The 16946-nt window shown below is 35.3% G+C and overlaps 1 protein-coding gene across 3 annotated transcripts in view; it reads left to right on the plus strand.

Annotated features, from left to right (window-relative positions):
- The window catches only part of CWF19L2 (CWF19 like cell cycle control factor 2), a 60175-nt gene that overhangs the window by 21680 nt on the left and 21549 nt on the right, over nt 1–16946 (plus strand). For all 3 annotated transcript variants that reach the window (XM_086881948.1, XM_086881949.1, XM_086881950.1), the window contains exons 9-10: nt 2081–2174; nt 5037–5126. In XM_086881948.1, the coding sequence (XP_086738074.1) occupies nt 2081–2174; nt 5037–5126 (184 nt within the window). The remainder of the gene's footprint in view (nt 1–2080; nt 2175–5036; nt 5127–16946) is intronic.

The following is a 16946-nucleotide window of genomic DNA, read 5'->3' on the forward strand; positions in this document are numbered from 1 at the left end:
ATTGTAACTGGACAAAGCTGCAAATTTTGGGAAATGAGATTGTGTGCGGAAGTGGTTTACTTGCTCAAGTTCAAAGAATTCAATTACGATGATAGAAAAGATAATTCTTTTCCTCACAGAAGAGAACTAGATGTAGAAACTGTTTAGCTAATATTTTCTTTTGAATGTGTTTTCTGTTCTGGTGCTGTTAAACCCAATTGTGCATCTTCTTTGATATTTTAATCATATTTCTTAGCCAATGAAATTACTAACCTGACTCATTAGTAAAGTGGGGATTACTTAGGCCTGCAAAACCATAAAGCCTCTGCTTATTGACATAACTTACTTCCAAGTTCTTCTAAGACAACTTCTTAACTCCCAAGATTCTGTGTGGTTTGAAACAGTGAATAACTGTCTTCCTGTTTCCTTCAGTCAGAAGTTTTTTTGTTTTGTTTCGTTTTTTTATTTTATTGTATTTTGTAGAAAACTTTTGGAACATTTCATGTGTAGATATGTGCAGTAGATACCTGTTGAGAGTAATTTATAAGCTGCTGCTTTCTTTTTCTTCTTGAAGTTTCAAGACTTGTAGTACATGTATTCTTTTGGTAGTGTTGTCAGTCACAAAAAGTAAATCTTTGAGGTGAAGGCTTGAATTAATAGGTGTTGCTGGTTCAGTTCCTCATCTCTCATGCTGAAAGTACAGCTTTTAAATTTTATCTTTTCTAAAGCACAGAGGAAGTTTCTTCAGCCTATAAATCAAAGTGTATTGGACAGTTATGACACAGGTTAATTAAAAGTGCTGATTGGATTGTCCAAGGGATGTCCCCAGAGGAAGAGTCCATCATCTAGTGTTTGCTGGAAGTCGCACTTAATAATGTGACTGCTTCAGAGTTTAATTTGAGAGAAGATAAAAAGCAAATCAAAACAATATCCCAAGTCTCAAAAAGCTCAGACAGTGATTCAAACACTAGTGCCACTTAAAAAAAGCATATATGAATTAATAAACACGTTTTGTTCCCTTTTCTGAGGTAGTCTGCCTTGCTTTGGAGGATACAGCTTAAGAAAAAGTGGGAACTTGATATTTGAATGTTTTGTTTCTGGTGAAATTAAAGTAAATTCTGCTGAGTTTTGGGGGCTTGGATTGGGCATCTTGAAAATGAAGAAAAGCAACTTTGGTAATTTTCTCAGGACTGGGGAGATCTGGTGCTTAAAGAGGACACCATCTTCAAAGATTTCCCATTCTTCAAATCCTACAGGTTTAACCATCAGTTAGTGAATGAATTCTCTCTCTAACAGCAGAAACCAGTATCATAACTGTACTCATGTATCTTTTGGGTTAGATATTTTACTTTTAGATTTAATTTGTCTTTCCTAGGGTCAGAGAACAAAAGCCAAACTTACTTGATGCCTCTTTGCATTATTTCTTGGAGTCCTTGTTTAATAAATACCGTAAAAAATCTTATGCTGTTTTTAATACTAACATTAAGGTACAATACTTCTTATTACCAGCTGTGGTTTCTCTAGGGGGACTTCATATTTTAAAATGGTACCAGTTAATTTTCCTTGGAAACTCTACTGTATCAGCCATAACATATACAGATGCAAAGATTGTACTGTGAGCAGATAAATACGGGGAAATAAGTAATTTTCAAGAGGTGGAAAGCCATTTTACAAACAGAATAACTCAGAATGGGTCATTTTGCAGAAACTGAGAAGTAAAAGCATGGCCAAAGCCAGAAAGAAGAATTAGAGTGTGTTAAAATAACTTTCTGTGTTTCTTTTCCGTTTTTTTTTTCTTGATTATGCCTGTTACTGACTCTTGACTGTTTTTTCATGCTGGGAAAATGTTCATAGATAGTGCTTTTCATTTGAGTTGATCTCAAAATTAAAAGGAAACAAACCTCATAAAAATTTTATTCAAGCTCCTTGGTTTCAGAGTCCGTGGCCACTTCTGCCTGCAAATATATTTTTATAATATGTAGTTTTCAATGATTTTGCCAATAGAAACATATGTACAAGTATAGTAGGCTTATCATTCTTAATTACACAGGTGAATACTGCACTGTTTTTCTGTGGCTTTAGTGTAGCTGGTGTTTTACAGATCATCAAAGGATGAGCCGCCTCGGGTCCTTAGTGAAGAGGAGATGAACAGACTGGGAGCGAGGATTGTGAAAGCAGAACTCATGGGAGACACGGTAATGGCTGTGAAAAACTGTCATGATTTACTGCAATTTTTCTTCAAAGCTCACAGTGATTTAATTGTTTGGGTTTTTTTTTTATATATATAAAGGCTATTGATTCAAACAAATAAAGACTTGCAAAATTTGGTAAGATTTGCAGATACTGCATTTACAGTAATTTCTGATTAAACACAATAGTTCATAGATTACAGTATTCTGGACCCCAGGCTTTTTAGGATAAGCAGCATATCTAAAACCAGTTCTTCTCTAAATGCTCAGCAAGTATTTCTTGTCTTTTTATAAAAAAGAGAGCAGGTGAAAACTACAAAGCTCCCTGTCTTTGTTCCAAGGTAAACAGTGTCTGGAGCTTTACTTATTTCATCAGCTTTGTCACAAGTAGGTGCTTGTAGTCCATAGCTCTGCTGTATAACCAGGCTTATTAATTATGATACAGAAATTGTAAAACTGAAAGGAATAGCATATGCCATTGCAGCCAGCTCTGCACTGGGAACAGCTGTGGAATGCTTTGTGGTCCTGCCCTTATTGAGGTTGGTCTGTGGAGCTGGGAGAAGCAGCTGCACATTTAACGTAACTTGTTTCAGCCAGCTACCTGGAGGAACAAGAATTTCACTCTTGTGCAACACTAAATGTGGATGTTGATGTATTTTATTTATTACATTAAGCATGGTTATATTAAGTTAATCCCGTTCAGTAGTACTATCTGGAAGTTTCAGTTATAACAAGGTCAGAATCTGTTAGTTATTAAGCTGTGTTTTTCAAGTGCTTGGCTCTGAATAGCTGCTCTTAAGGAGCTATTTTTGTATTTTTTAGAAGCAAATGCTATCACTGGGGGCTTTTGTATTTATTTTTGAAAATTAATTTTTATTGCACCTGTTTAGTTTGCCTCTTGTGACACAATATTTGCACCAAAATCTGCATCTTTAAGAAATAATAAATAAAATATTTGTCTATAGTAATATATTAAACATGTTGTGTCTCCAAGTGGTAAATTAATATTTCTCAAGATCTATTGATTATTTGATTTGTGGAAAGTTTAAGTATGTTTTGTTATTATTGCTGGACTAGGACATATTGTTGTTAAAGCCCCTATCAGATGGTTCAGATTTTGTTAGTACAAAGTGCCCATTTTCTAAATATTTTCTTTTCAAACCAATTTTATGTTATGAATTCTTTTTCCACAGACTTTAGACATTGATATGTATATGTAGCTTTAAACATTTGAACAGCAATACCTTATCTAGAAATCCTGTCCATTTTAAATATTAATTTCAAAGTGAATTAAAAGTAACTTGAAGCAATGTATTTCCTGCTAAGGTATAGTGTTAATGATGTAAATAGATGTGTCCATATCTTAATCTCTTGTTTTCCTAGTTAATTATAAAAACATACACTAGTGAGGAAAATATAAGTAATTATATGATAGGTTTCTGAGGGACAGGTTTAGTGTAAGCTATCTGTACACTAGTTGTTAAGGTACTGGGGAGGGGAAGGTTTTCCAAAGACTGATGGAAGGCAGCAAAAATTTGTAAACTTTTTTTCCTGATACTGCTCAGCTTCAGTAGCACTGCATAAATAAAACTTTGGCCAAAATCTGGTCTTTTTCTTTTCAACCTGATAGGAACTGAATGCAAGTGATTTGATGAAAAATATACATGTATTCTTTGGGAAAAGTGTAATTAATTGAATATTCTATTGTTTTGTTTTGTTTTGGCCCAAATAATGTTGCAGAAACCAGTGCTACAATTTTATTATTACTTTCACATATACAGTTTTCTATATATGCACTCTGAATCAACCTAGTTTAAAAAAAAAACCGAACTAAAACCAAACCACAACAGTTTAATTAATAAAATAGCTAATACAATATGTATAATATATAATAGCCTTGTGGCATTTTAAATATTTTTCATGGTCTTTCTCTAATTAAATTGAAAATGCAGCTTGTTTAAGCATGTTCATTCCCACACACCAGAACAGATGGTTATGTAACAGCATGTCCTGGTGGCTGGAGCTTGAGGTTGGCCATGTGGGCCAAATGAATTCTGAATCTATTTTTGCTACTGATTTGCTGCCTGATGTTGGTCAAATGACTTCATTTTGGGGTGGCAATATGGGCACAATGGTTGGAGTCCAGTCAATGAAACTGGCAGAGGGGTTAGAGTATAAATGGTTCTATTATTTAAAAGTTCATACGCTGTCAATTCCTAGCAATCCAAGATACTCTAAAATACTTGTATTTAGTTAATAGACAGATGGATAAGGGAACAGGACCATCAAAACTAATTTTCACAAGCCTATAAACAATTCTTATTTTCTATCTCATGTGCATTTTAATTCTCAAAATGAGGTCTGAAGTGCAGAAGTTGGACATGACAGAGAGATGTGAAACTTCATAGCAAAAATTTCTGAGAGATGCTTCCCTAGACCCATAGAGCTGTTGTATGTGTGTAAAGGTGTGTATGTGTGTGTGTGTACAAGGGAAAAAAAAGAATATGATGTGTTCAGGCTGCCTTTTTTAACTTCCTATACATAGAGTAATATTTATGCTTAGTTATGAGAAGCATTAATTAGTAGAACTTTATAATGCTTAAGAATATGTTTTCTGGTCTTTTTATGGCAATACTTGTTCCTATACTTCAGATGCCTCTATTCTGAAGATTTTTTTTTTCATGTTATATCCTATAAAGAGTTGTGTGAATTGTATTGACATGTTTTCTTTAGTCTTTTGTGTCATTAAAATTTAAAATGTTATATCAAAACACACAAAAAAATGAAATTAATAGTTCATTTCAATAAGAAAATCTCCTAAAAGTTTAAGATAATTGAACTAATGGAGTACTATCACTTTCTTTGAAGGATTTAGCTTCAGAACTTCAAGCAGAACTTGACAATGCTCGCAAGTTGAGAGAGACTCAAGGACAGATTCCTGCAAAGGCTGGCAGAGATGTAAGTGGAAAAATATATTTCTTTTCTTTGCATTAGCACAATGGTATGATACTGGTAGCAGCTGAATTAGAGAACATCAGATGAACTAGGAACATTAGAAAGTGTGACCTCAGGTGAGTGACTGTCCTAATTGAATTGTACTTTTTGTTGGTAAACAAAACTTTATCCATGGTACTTTAGCAAATTCAATGGGTTTTTGTTTTTTTTTACTCATAATATTTCCTTAGCAAGGAAATACATGTTTTTTTAAGAATGAAACTGATCTGTGCTGGCTGTTACATAACTCTTGTCTCTGAAGAAGCTGGCACTTCAAATGTTATTCCTTTTGAAGGGTGGTATTTAAGAAATGTGAGAAAGCTTCTGTACCAACACTAATATAAGGAAACAGGGTTAATGTCTTAAGTTATGAGCTCTTTCCTCATGATGGAGAGGAAACTTTCAGGCAAAAACTAATGTTCTTGCTCCATTTGATCCCAGTTCCACAGTGAAAATTCAGCTTCTAGTGAGTTGAGTTTGAAAAGCCACCAACTTTTTTTGTCTAAAAAGATTTAATGTTAGACCTCCTACACCAACTAGTATTTGTCCAGTCTTTAGAAGATGAACTAAACTGAATTGTGGTCTCTGCTGACTGCCTTGTGACAATAGTATTTAAGTCTCACACCCTGAATTCACAAGGATTTAAAATTACAAAAGCTCTGTGTAGGTGGACTCTGCTTCATTGCAGTGCAGTACTTTGGCATGTTTTTCATATATGTAAAAAAAAAAAACCCTAAATAAAGCAGACTGGACTTTTGTAATTACACAGGAAAAAAATCATTCAGCTTTTAAAATTGGGAAGTAAAGAGAGTGTTGTGGGTGGGCCTCAGAAATGTTGGTGGACACCTATTCCTTAGTTACTGAGTTAAAAATAACAATTTTGGTCAAGCCTGCTCTTAACCATAAGTCTGATTTTTATGTTACTTTTTAATTAAAGCATTTTTACAGCTAACAGTCATCACAAAAATACCTAATGTAATATTTATGAATGTGCCTTGCCTGTGCCTCTTTCCTGGCTTTTTCTATCCTATATTAGCTGGTGTTTGAGGATGAGTCTAAGCTGACAGTTGCTCAGTCCTAGGCCCTGTCTTTTTGTCACCAGGGTAGCCTTACTGGTTTTAGAGCTCTGAATTGGTTTTGACTACTGGGACACAAGCAGGATGTGTTTGGTACTCTTGTGTATCAAGGGCCAGTTATGCCACACTGTGTGTCTCAACAGCCCAGTTATTCACAAACCATCCCATAGCACAAGGGAAGCTGATTTGTGAAGTTGTGTTTGTCTCTACATGACTCAGCCTTTCTGTGGCATACCCCACCCAAGCACCAGCCTCAGCCACTTCAGCCAGGTGTATTGCAAGTGAGGTACCTGGAGCAGTTTCCACAGAAATGATTTTCCAAATGGATATCTTATTGATCCCAAAGTTTGATAGCTTTGCCTCCATTTCCAGTAACAGGCATGAAGCATTTTGTATCAGGCAGGTCTGTTGCTGCTTCTGTGGAGCAGCATGACCAATGTCATGCTGGGAAGTCCTAAAATGTGGCTTTGCCTTATTTCAATTTCTGTTGTGAGAACTGGGGAGATAAATCAGGAAGTAGTGAAGGCAATTTTGAATGCATCTCACTAGGAAGTTTTTTTTCTTAATTAATTGGACGTGGATCAATTTCCCAATTCTATTCCCTGCGTGACTGAGTGATGACTTACACTAGTATGAATGGCTGGGGTTCATACAGAGGATAGGATCAATTCTTCTGATAGAGGTGCTGTTTTATTCTGCCTCAAAGTGATCAAGAAACTACGGACTGAAGGGAATATAAAGTGCTAGCTTAAATGCCATTTTAATATTATATAATTTTATTTTGTTTGTAAGTGAAAGTAGAGGAAAATACAGCTTTTACAGTGTGACTTAGTGACTAGTTTTGTAATTTCTTTGACTTAGACAAGAATTCTATCCCAAGCAGTCTCAAAAATGTGGTTGTGAAGTACAGTTGTCAAAAACTGATTGGAGTTTAAAAACGTTGTGTTTCTCAGCTGATATATTTCACCAAGTTTCAGCTAGGGTAGAGCCCCTCTGTTGTTCACTCTAGGTTGCCTGAAGTATGTAGCCCTATTCATTTTAGTATGAATACAATTAAATTATCTGTTATTGGAATTTGGGGTCTTAATGCGTATTGTACGTAAATGCTTGGGCCACATTTAGATTGTGCTTGTTTGAGCAAGCACGTAAGTTTGAGCAGGAGACAACCTTCAGGGTCTATGGAAATAAAAAACGTTTTGATTTCATTTGGGGTAGGATGAAATGATGCTTATTTTCAGATGCTCACTGTCTAATTTGTCATGGGCATTTTGAGAAAGCAAGGCTGCACTTTGGAGTCCTAGTGAAACTGTAAAGAGAAGGCTGTTGTATCATAGGATTTCTGAGTTGGGGTAGGTGATGAAAATTATACCTATTGAATGAAAGGAGACAGCAGAAAATTGTGGAGGTTTCAGCATTTAGAAAACAACTTCCATGTGTTCATAGTTTACTTCTTAAATACAGTTTGTGTATCTGTTCTGAAGATTCTACACAACTCTAGATTTTATTACATTGGTTATGAGGATGTCACCTCTGCCATTGTCAGTACCAGTCACAATTGATGTAATTTATACTTTTATGTGGTATTTTTATTGAACAAACTATATCTGGAACATTAGCACTCCTTTGAGGCACATAATTTAGAGTGGGTTTTGCTACTACAAGAATTGGAAAGTAAAAATTTAAATGAGGAAGAGGCAAAATACACAATATATCCTTTGGAAGGGACTTACCATGAGCATGTAGTCCAACAGCATGGTGGTGGATGAATATAGTATAAGAATATGCATCTTTTAAATCTGTTTTCAGTCCCAAATGAAATATGGCTTAGAAGAAATGCTTCTCAACCCTTAGCTTTTTTCTGTATTCCATAGAACATAATTAGTATGCAGGAAACAGAAAGTAGTCTCTGCTGAGTAAATGCTAGAGATGGTTTTCAATAATGATGAATTGCATTTGAAAGACAAAATCAATACAAAATTGAATGAATGCTAGAAGGTGGGACATTAAGCAGAATAACATGGTAGGGTATGGTGTCACTGATTATTTAAAAGAAGAGAGTTCTGAAAAATAGAAGCAGCTATAGGCTTTCTGTTATGCATTTGAGAATATGTAGGAAAAATATGAATTATTTCATCAGAGAAGATCTTCTTTTGAATAACTGAATTTTCTGGGGAAGTCCTTCAGCCTTTGGTTTAGTATGAGTGTTTTTCTACTGAAGAGTATTCAGTGCTTCTGTAAAGCCTCATGGGCATAGCAGATATCTGTAGAGTAAGACTTGAATTTTGGCAGACACAGCATTTCATTTTACAGCGGCTGACATGATGCTGCTTTAAAGGAGAAAACCTTTTCTAGGCTACCTATTGCATCTGTAAGAATAACAGACTCCAGGCCATTGCTTGTGCATCTCAGGTGGAGAAGATTTAGAGTGCAGGGAAAAGTTAATTTAGTGAGTTTTATGGTATAAATGGGGCTCATCTTTTAGTGAAAATATTCGTAATATTCAGAGCTCCATGTACTTCAAATGCTTCTGCTATTTTTCTTTAATTATTCTTCTTGAGTATAAATAAGAAGGTTGATTATAGTTCCAACACGTCCTATCTGAATGCAAATTTTGATGTATTGTCTGATGTTTAGTTTGGATTCCCGAGATTCATTAGACTCCAGACTGAGGGAGAATTCTAGGGAAACTAGTTCAATATAAATAATATTTTTAAAATTCTTTTTGAAGAACTAACACTGTTTTTTAGAAAAGAAACTGAATAAAACAGCTTGGCTTAAATATCAAATTCTGTTTGTCTGAAGGGGGCCTACAGAGAAGCCAGAGAGGGACTCTTTGCTAGGAACTGTAGTGATAGGACAAGGGTGCAATTGAAAGAGGTAAAATTGAGGTTAGATATTAGGATTTTTTTTTGTTATGAGGGTAGTGAGGCACTGGAATAGGTTGGTCGGGGTGGCTGTGGGTGCCCCAGTCCTGGCAGTGTTCAAGGCAAGGTTGAACAAGGCCTTGAGCAACCTCGTCTAGTGGGAGGTCCTGCCTGTGGCAGGGTACTGGGACTAGATGATCATCAAGGTTCCTTCCAAACCCTTAATATTCTCTGATTCTCTAAAATTGCATCCATTACATCCCATTGTATACACTTCTGCGTTAGGAGAGACAGGATGGAACATGCTGGATCTTTATCCAGAGAAATGAGTTTCTGTGCAGTCCCTATCCTGAGACAAGTGAACCATGTGACGTTAGGAGTAAGTAACTGAGAGGAATCAGATGTGGAACAAACCTGAAATAATGTTCAATTGATTCCAGTAATGAGAATGGGGAAAACAAGAAGGTATGTTTATTTTTCATTCATTTTCAAGATTGAGCTGTTCACAAATAGCTTAAAAATGCCAGTGGTTCCTTGGAGGAGACAGCTCAAAGTAAGGTGGTGTGTGTATGTGTATACGTGTGTTTGAGTATGTGTGTGTATGCATGTAAAATTTAGACAGTGATTAGTACTTCAGAGTAGGAAGTGAAAGAAAGAAGGAAAATAATGCTTCTGATGTGTGGGGTTTTTTTATTTGAAAAGAAACCAAACCAATGCTAAACAAACAAAAAGAAAGTAAAAGCCAAATCACCCTTGAAAATTAACATTCAAAATTGCAGGTGTGCCAGGTTGTTTAATTTTAGGTTTGGGAATTGAGAGTATAAACACAGATATTTTTCTGCAATGAAAATATTTGGTTGTCAGAATTTACCTAGAATATGTTTTCATAACTTTCATTCTGACTTAAGCAATGCAGAACCTAAATACAGCTGTAGGAATGCTTGTAGACTTACCAAATATAAAGAAGCCTTTAAAAATTATTTAAAATTGCTTTGCAGGAAAGTATAGCTGTGACAGTTGTATAAAAACTAGAAGGCTGGGGATTAATGATCCTCACTAAATGCACAGTAAAAATCCGAGATTTTATTTGGAACCTCAGATGGTGGGGAGATACAGCAACAGATGGCTCATGGCCTGTTTACTCTCAGATGTTTTCAGCTCATCATAATTCCTGATTCCTGCTGTTCCATCACACTTGAATCTTGTCTGCAAGATGGCTATGCCATTCTTTCTCCAGCAAAAGTTCGTGTTTTCCATACAGACTTGACTAGCTCTAAATGTAATGAGGAATAATGAAGAGGGCATACTTCTGCAGAACAGCTTTCGTATCATTAGTGCATATTTTTAAAAAATAATAGGTGTATGCTGTTATTGATTAGTATATTTCCTGAACATTCTTGTTGATGACTGTAAGAGAGGATTACGCAATTATTTAAGACAAAGACATATTAAGACAAAGAGATTTATCTTCCTGACTGTAATTTATAGGAAATTGGCTTTTGCAATAAAACATGTTGGAGAAATTGTATCAGTAACTAAACAATGTAAAATATCTTACAATTTCAGTACATGTAGAAAGTAAAAAAGGGAAGAATGGCTAAAACTTCTCGGAGTTCAAACTGAGAATACAAAAACTTCCAAGTTTGCTTTACCAACGGAAACAAAAACCATATCTAAGTACCATGCAGCACTTGTAATTGATGGTGCCATGGTTTCTGGCTTTTTCTCCCAACACCATATTACATTTCTACATATTTTTACTTCTATATTTACCCTTTCACTGTGTTAAATCAGTTGATAAAATAAAATAGAAATCTGTAGACTTGAGAACCAACATGCTGCAATACTTCTCTTTTTTTATGGTCTGAGTATATGTTTTTGTCAGCTGTTCTTGCTGTAAAAACCAAGCCATCTAGTCATTAAATTTTTTACAAATTTTATTACATCTCATGCCTACACATCAATGAGTGGCTGATTGATGTGGCTAAGTGACTAAATTTCAAAGTGTAGCTAACAATTTAGAGTATCAACCTGAATATTTAGAGCTTTCTTTAAAGTTGTGTTTTCAAGGCTATATGGTTTCCTGATATGCCAGTATTATTTTATAGTTATAAATATATACTATATAAATATAGTATTATTTTAAAGTTAGGGTTAATTGCTTTAGTTTTTCCCATTTCTAAGTATATCACTGGACAGACACATTACAAGCTTCTGTAAGTTATATGTTACTAGTTCTAGTTTTACTTCCACAGGCTGGCAGTATGAGTTTTACTGAATTTGACTTCAGATTTATGTGTGTGGCCATTCTACTCAAGAGATGATATTCTGATCACCCTATCTTAAAGATGCTTTAAGAAAATAAGTATTGAGCAGAAATAGAAGGATTTCTGCATGCAGGGCTGATCAGAGGCATTCATTGTAAAGAGGAGATTAATAAGGATTAATAATCTGCTTATTCTGAGTAATAAACAGTTTAGCCAAAACAAACTTTTTGTAATATAAGAACAAAGAACTGCTGAATTTTAAGGGGCAACTGACTTTATATCAATAAGAATAAATGAAGTTTTTTACATACTGTGTTATTAACCACTGTCACTCACTTACTAGCAGAAAGAAAGGATAGAAACATATTCCTTTTCCATGGTCTGGAGTTCTGGGGTTTTTTTTAGTCTCCTGCTTTACACAGAAATGATGCACTACCTGATATAGATGCTCTTCTGCAGAATAGTTCACCTCTGTATTTCAGCCTGCATTAGATTTTCTAATGCTCTCTTCACTGTTAAACTCAAGGGCCTAATTATGGAAGTCCAACTTTCTGATCTTGTAAAACCTAAAAATCCCATTACTGTGTTAGCACCTTTTGAATGTGTAATAGTGACTCATTAATATATTTATAAAGTCTTTCTTGAAATACTAAATTTTTAACCTAGTTTTTAGAAGTTTGCTATTTCTTTCCTTCCTCATGCTGATAAATCTCTTAGTCTTACCTTTTTTCTGCTTTAAGAAACCCAGATCAAAGATTCAACATGTATACAGTGGACAGCTGTTACAGACCTCTGACCATTTTAATTTCATCTTCCTTTGAGATGCAAACCTCAGTCTCACTATAGAGAATGGTTAACATACTGATTTTTATAAGCACTGCATTGAAGGTTACACTGCTATTATTCAAACAAATGTCAGAGCCTGAAGGGGAGCTTGGATGCTTTGAAACCTGTTACTTGGGGACTCCAAGTTGGGAATAAAAGGACTCCTGAATATGAGACATGGTGCCCCTGGGAATAGCCAGCACTGAAGGAGGCAGATGCTCTTTCTCTATGGGATTTACTCATTATCCTGGTAACTGATGATATGTGGGAATGCAACGTGAGAGCCTAAGAGAAGGGTAAATGGAATGGGAGGAGGAGCAGTGGAAGAGGAGACAGTGGATGGAAGAAATATCTCAGAGTCCAGCACTCTGAGAAGTGCTAGATATCTTTTACACACTTACTGATACTATCACATAAGGACAGACTTTTCCAATAGAGGAATAAGGCAATATTCAAAGCATTTTCGTTTTCCAGAGACTGTAGGGGAAAGGAAACACGTGGCATGCTTAATGCAGCATCTGATTTGACAAAGCTAGAATTTGGTTGTTGAGGCTTGTTCTTTGCTGAAGACTGTTCCTTTGTTACTCCTTCATTACACTGTGCTTGTACCACTTGAATGTAGCTCTCAGTAAACATTTGTAGAAGGATTTCAAATCATGCAGCATCCAGCTTTTTGTTGGCTCAGTAATTTAAAAAAAATTGGGTTTTTTTCTAGCTTTAGTTGTTCCCTACCTCACAATACACTGACTGTTAAAATATACTTTATTCCCTTTAGCTATTAGCATTGAAAAGCAGTTCTAATTGAGTGGATCTTATCTTAGATGCGTGGCCTGATTACTCCATTTGTTCACCTGCTCTAGTGTCTATTCCTCAAATTAAGATGTGCACCTGCTGTGGCAGAAGATTTCCAGCTCCTCCTGCTGGATTATGGAACAGGGATAATATCTGGAGAGTTCAAAAATCTTTTTCAGATTTTCATCTTATTTATTTATGTATTTATTTTAAAGCTTTTATCTTTCAAAACCAGACTCATCTGCTTGTTTTGTTCAGTTGCATGTTAATTTCTGTGTAGCAGTTTGTACATTTGATGAGAACAGCTGTGTACTTTGCATATTTAATTGGCCTGAAGTAAAAAAATTCATGTTCCTTAATTAATGGCAACAAACAATTCCTCTCTCATTTTGGAAATAGATATTTTTATTCATTTCAGATGAAATTATATTGTTTGTTTAGCAATCAGCACAAGATTTAGGCAGAGTGACCGAGCCTCTTTTCCAGTTTCAATTTTAACATTTAACAGTAGGTACATTAAAAGTACTTTAATATATATTTTTAAACTTATGTTAGACTTAATAGAAATATTATTTATCTGATCATAATAATTAATGAGTATTTATTAGATCACAATTATGCCCTGTGTTACCATATACCATGTCATACAGCCATGGGAATGCAAGTGCAAAGAAAATATCAGTAGATAAAAAGAGAACATTAAGTAACTCTTGCAGTTAGATTGATACCTACACTCCTTTGAAAAAGTATTACTTGTGTGAGTTATGGATTTTTCCTGCAAAAGCTCTTTCTCAGTATGGTGTAATTGTTCAAGTATATAGGAAGTTTGGTTTTTATTATACTTGGGTGAACTTGTCCATTACAAATGTCCCAGAACTCCCATGATCAGCCACTGGCGCATTGTAAAGCTTTTTATTTTATTGGCTGATTCCCATTATTTTTATACTGTGTCCTGTGTGTACATTATGTATTGGAAATCTTTTTTGGAAGCTCTTGGGAAAATCATTACTTCATGGCAGCTTACTTTAAAAACTCTTTTTACTGGTATTTCAGTTTAAAGATGATTTCTAAAGTTTGTTCTAGTTCTTTTTTCTTTTTTCCTTCAAAAAGTGTTGTTGAATAAAATACAGTTAATTAATATATTATTCAAATGTCACCTTCTGATAATGTTGTAACCACTTGAGCATCTTTTTCTACCAGAAAGCTTTTTGCTTCTGATGTGTTTAGAAATAGCTTTACTAATTATTGTTAGTAAGATTCTCCTAAAAATCAATCTTTTGTGTTAATACAATTAACTTCCCGTTATGCTGTATTTTTAAGTCAGTTCTATTTAGATAGGGTTTTGAGTTCTGAAGGATGTCTTTACCTCTAATAACATCTTTAATCTTCTGATTAATCATGTTTGGCCTGCATCCATCAGATTAATTTTGGTTCCTAGTGTGCATTTGCTGTTAGTCTTTAACATAACTTCACATTAGTTTTCATACTGTCCATAATTATTTTATCCTTTTATCGGCTTCTTTTAATCTCTCTTTGAAGGACCACTTCTATTTTTTTGTACTTTGTATTTTAAAGCTAAAAATTACTATAATTTCTTGCCTTTTTTTTTCCCTCTGGAATATTCAATCTAAATACGTTACAGTCAGTATTACATGCTTTGTGTCAGGACTCAGGAATCTTGGAGATTAGGGAGAAAAAAACCTCAAACCCTCATCAAGCAGATGAATCCTTGCCTGCTGTAGGGTTCTGACTCAAAGAATTCAGTACGTATTATATCTGTTTCTCCCCTCTCCATTCCCTGTCTCTGTCCTAACTCGTTCCATGGTTCAGATTCAGAAGATACTCTTCTGCTGCTTGTAGGTTAGTGTATTGGAAAAAAAGAAACACAAATTCTCAATTCACAAGCAAATGTTGCTTGAATCTAACATTTTAGAGCCATTCTTCAAAGACAAAGAAGGCCTAACACGTAGAGCACCTTGTGTATTCCATTAACTTTTGGGGATTGATGCCTACACATCAATGGCATCATTTTTGAAATGTCTGTATTAAGAATTTTAGTGAAGAAAAATTTGGGGATGCATGTTTTTAGAATAACTAAATGTTTTTAAGTTGATACAGGAATATGGTATTTACTGTTCTTTGCAGTTGTTGAAGCACTGCTGTTGTAATGACTATTAGTTTTAGTGATTTGTATTTCTTAAAAGTCATGCTTACAGTGAGGTTAAAGTTTAGACTGGGAATGGAAAAGTTCTTCCTTTTTCTTGTCTCAGTAACACAAAATGTGGGGAAGGAGAGACCTGAAATCAGCATCCTTTTGGAGATTGTATACAGGCAGTGGGTAAAAGGAGCTGAATGATTGGAAAGATGCTCTTGGCTGAGGATTTCACATAAACAGGACCCTTCAGAAGGGGTTACTTGGTAGATTATTCACTGAAAACTGTAAAGGATCTGCTGTGTGTATTTGACTAGTCCTCTTGGGAGAGCTTTGTATCTCTACTTGGTCGTGTGGGTATGGTGAGTTTAGAATGAGGTGGGTGTTTTTCCTCTACAAAGGACTGTATCATTTCAGACTAGTTAGCAATGCTCTGGATTTTTTGAGTTTTCACTGCAGTATCTGTGGTTATGTGTTCAACCTCCAAACTTGTAAAGTTACCCAAGTTTTAAAGAAGTTGTGGCATTTGAGAAGTTTTCTGTGATACATTGTTACTGATGTTAACTTCATCTTTGCTTTCCATATCTGCGCTGAATAAGGTTTTATGGTACAGTGATGACCTAAAAACATGCTCCCCCCAGTCTGGCTGCTTGTGTCTCACTCAGTTGTGTGTGACCTTTTTATCACATGACATGTGTGGGGTGAATGCACACAGCCTTTCTCTCCTAATGGGATGAATCACCTTTTCTCCCCCTCCCAGTAGGGACAAAAGCCCTTACTTTGTGAAGAAGTAACACGTGAGGTGCAGATTACACACAGATAACATGTATATGGCCAGTGCTGGAAATAAGTCCTCTTGTAATCTCTGAGAATATCAGTTTTGTTATTGGAGCCAAAGTGGTGCTGGACATCTTGGTTTACTTTGCAAAATGAGATTTGCCTTTGATGTTACAGAAGAGAGAACTCTGGCTTACCCAGGCAGCTTTTTGGTCCATAACTTCTACCTTCGTATGACTTTCCTTGGAAAAATGTAATTAAGGTGTTGAAGTGTACTTCAGTATCTGCAGATATTCCAGACTTTATTTGGGTTTCTGGGACAAGCTTTCCTTTGGCAAGGATGGCAGGTGGAAAGCAGTTTGGTAGAAAATAGCTTGAAATGCAGATTAATGAAGTTGTTTATGAGATTTGACAAAGGCTGTCCTAATATCATCTGATTAAGTAGTGACCCCATTATGTGCTCTAATTTAATCAACTGATTTACCTAAACATCTTTGGAGTATAATCAGGAAGCTCACATGCTTTTAAATTATTTTTTTAAGTAATTCTTTATATTTTAGAAAGTGAAATACTTACTTTTTGGTGAAGAATTTCTGCCTTCACCCCCCCCACCCCCCCGTGTGTATATATATATAATATATTTTCATTTGAGAACAGCCCTATGAAGTGGGGGCCCTATAAAGGACTTTACATGAAGACAGGTTCTGTACCTTTTTGGGGGACTGAGGTGAGGATGGCCATTCTCCACACCCCCGTCCACAAAAGAAGTGGTAATGGCCTGTAGCTTTTCAGATGTTTTTCATGAATACAGCATTATAATGATGGTGGTGTATATTAATTCAGTATTATCTGTTTAGCTCTTCCAGAAGCACTGTGTGTCTTTTGGAGATAGAAAGCTTTATGTGAGAAAACAAGAATACAAACTTGGTTCTTTTGGAAAGACAAGCTCTGCATTTAACTAATTGAATGTATTTTTAATCCCTTTTTCTTTTTGAATGTGAAAAGAATACCTCTTTAAGGTGAAACTGTCT

Source organism: Cyanistes caeruleus, chromosome 3 (assembly GCF_971803275.1).
Source record: "Cyanistes caeruleus chromosome 3, bCyaCae1.hap1.1, whole genome shotgun sequence".
Taxonomy (NCBI): Eukaryota; Metazoa; Chordata; class Aves; order Passeriformes; family Paridae; genus Cyanistes; species Cyanistes caeruleus.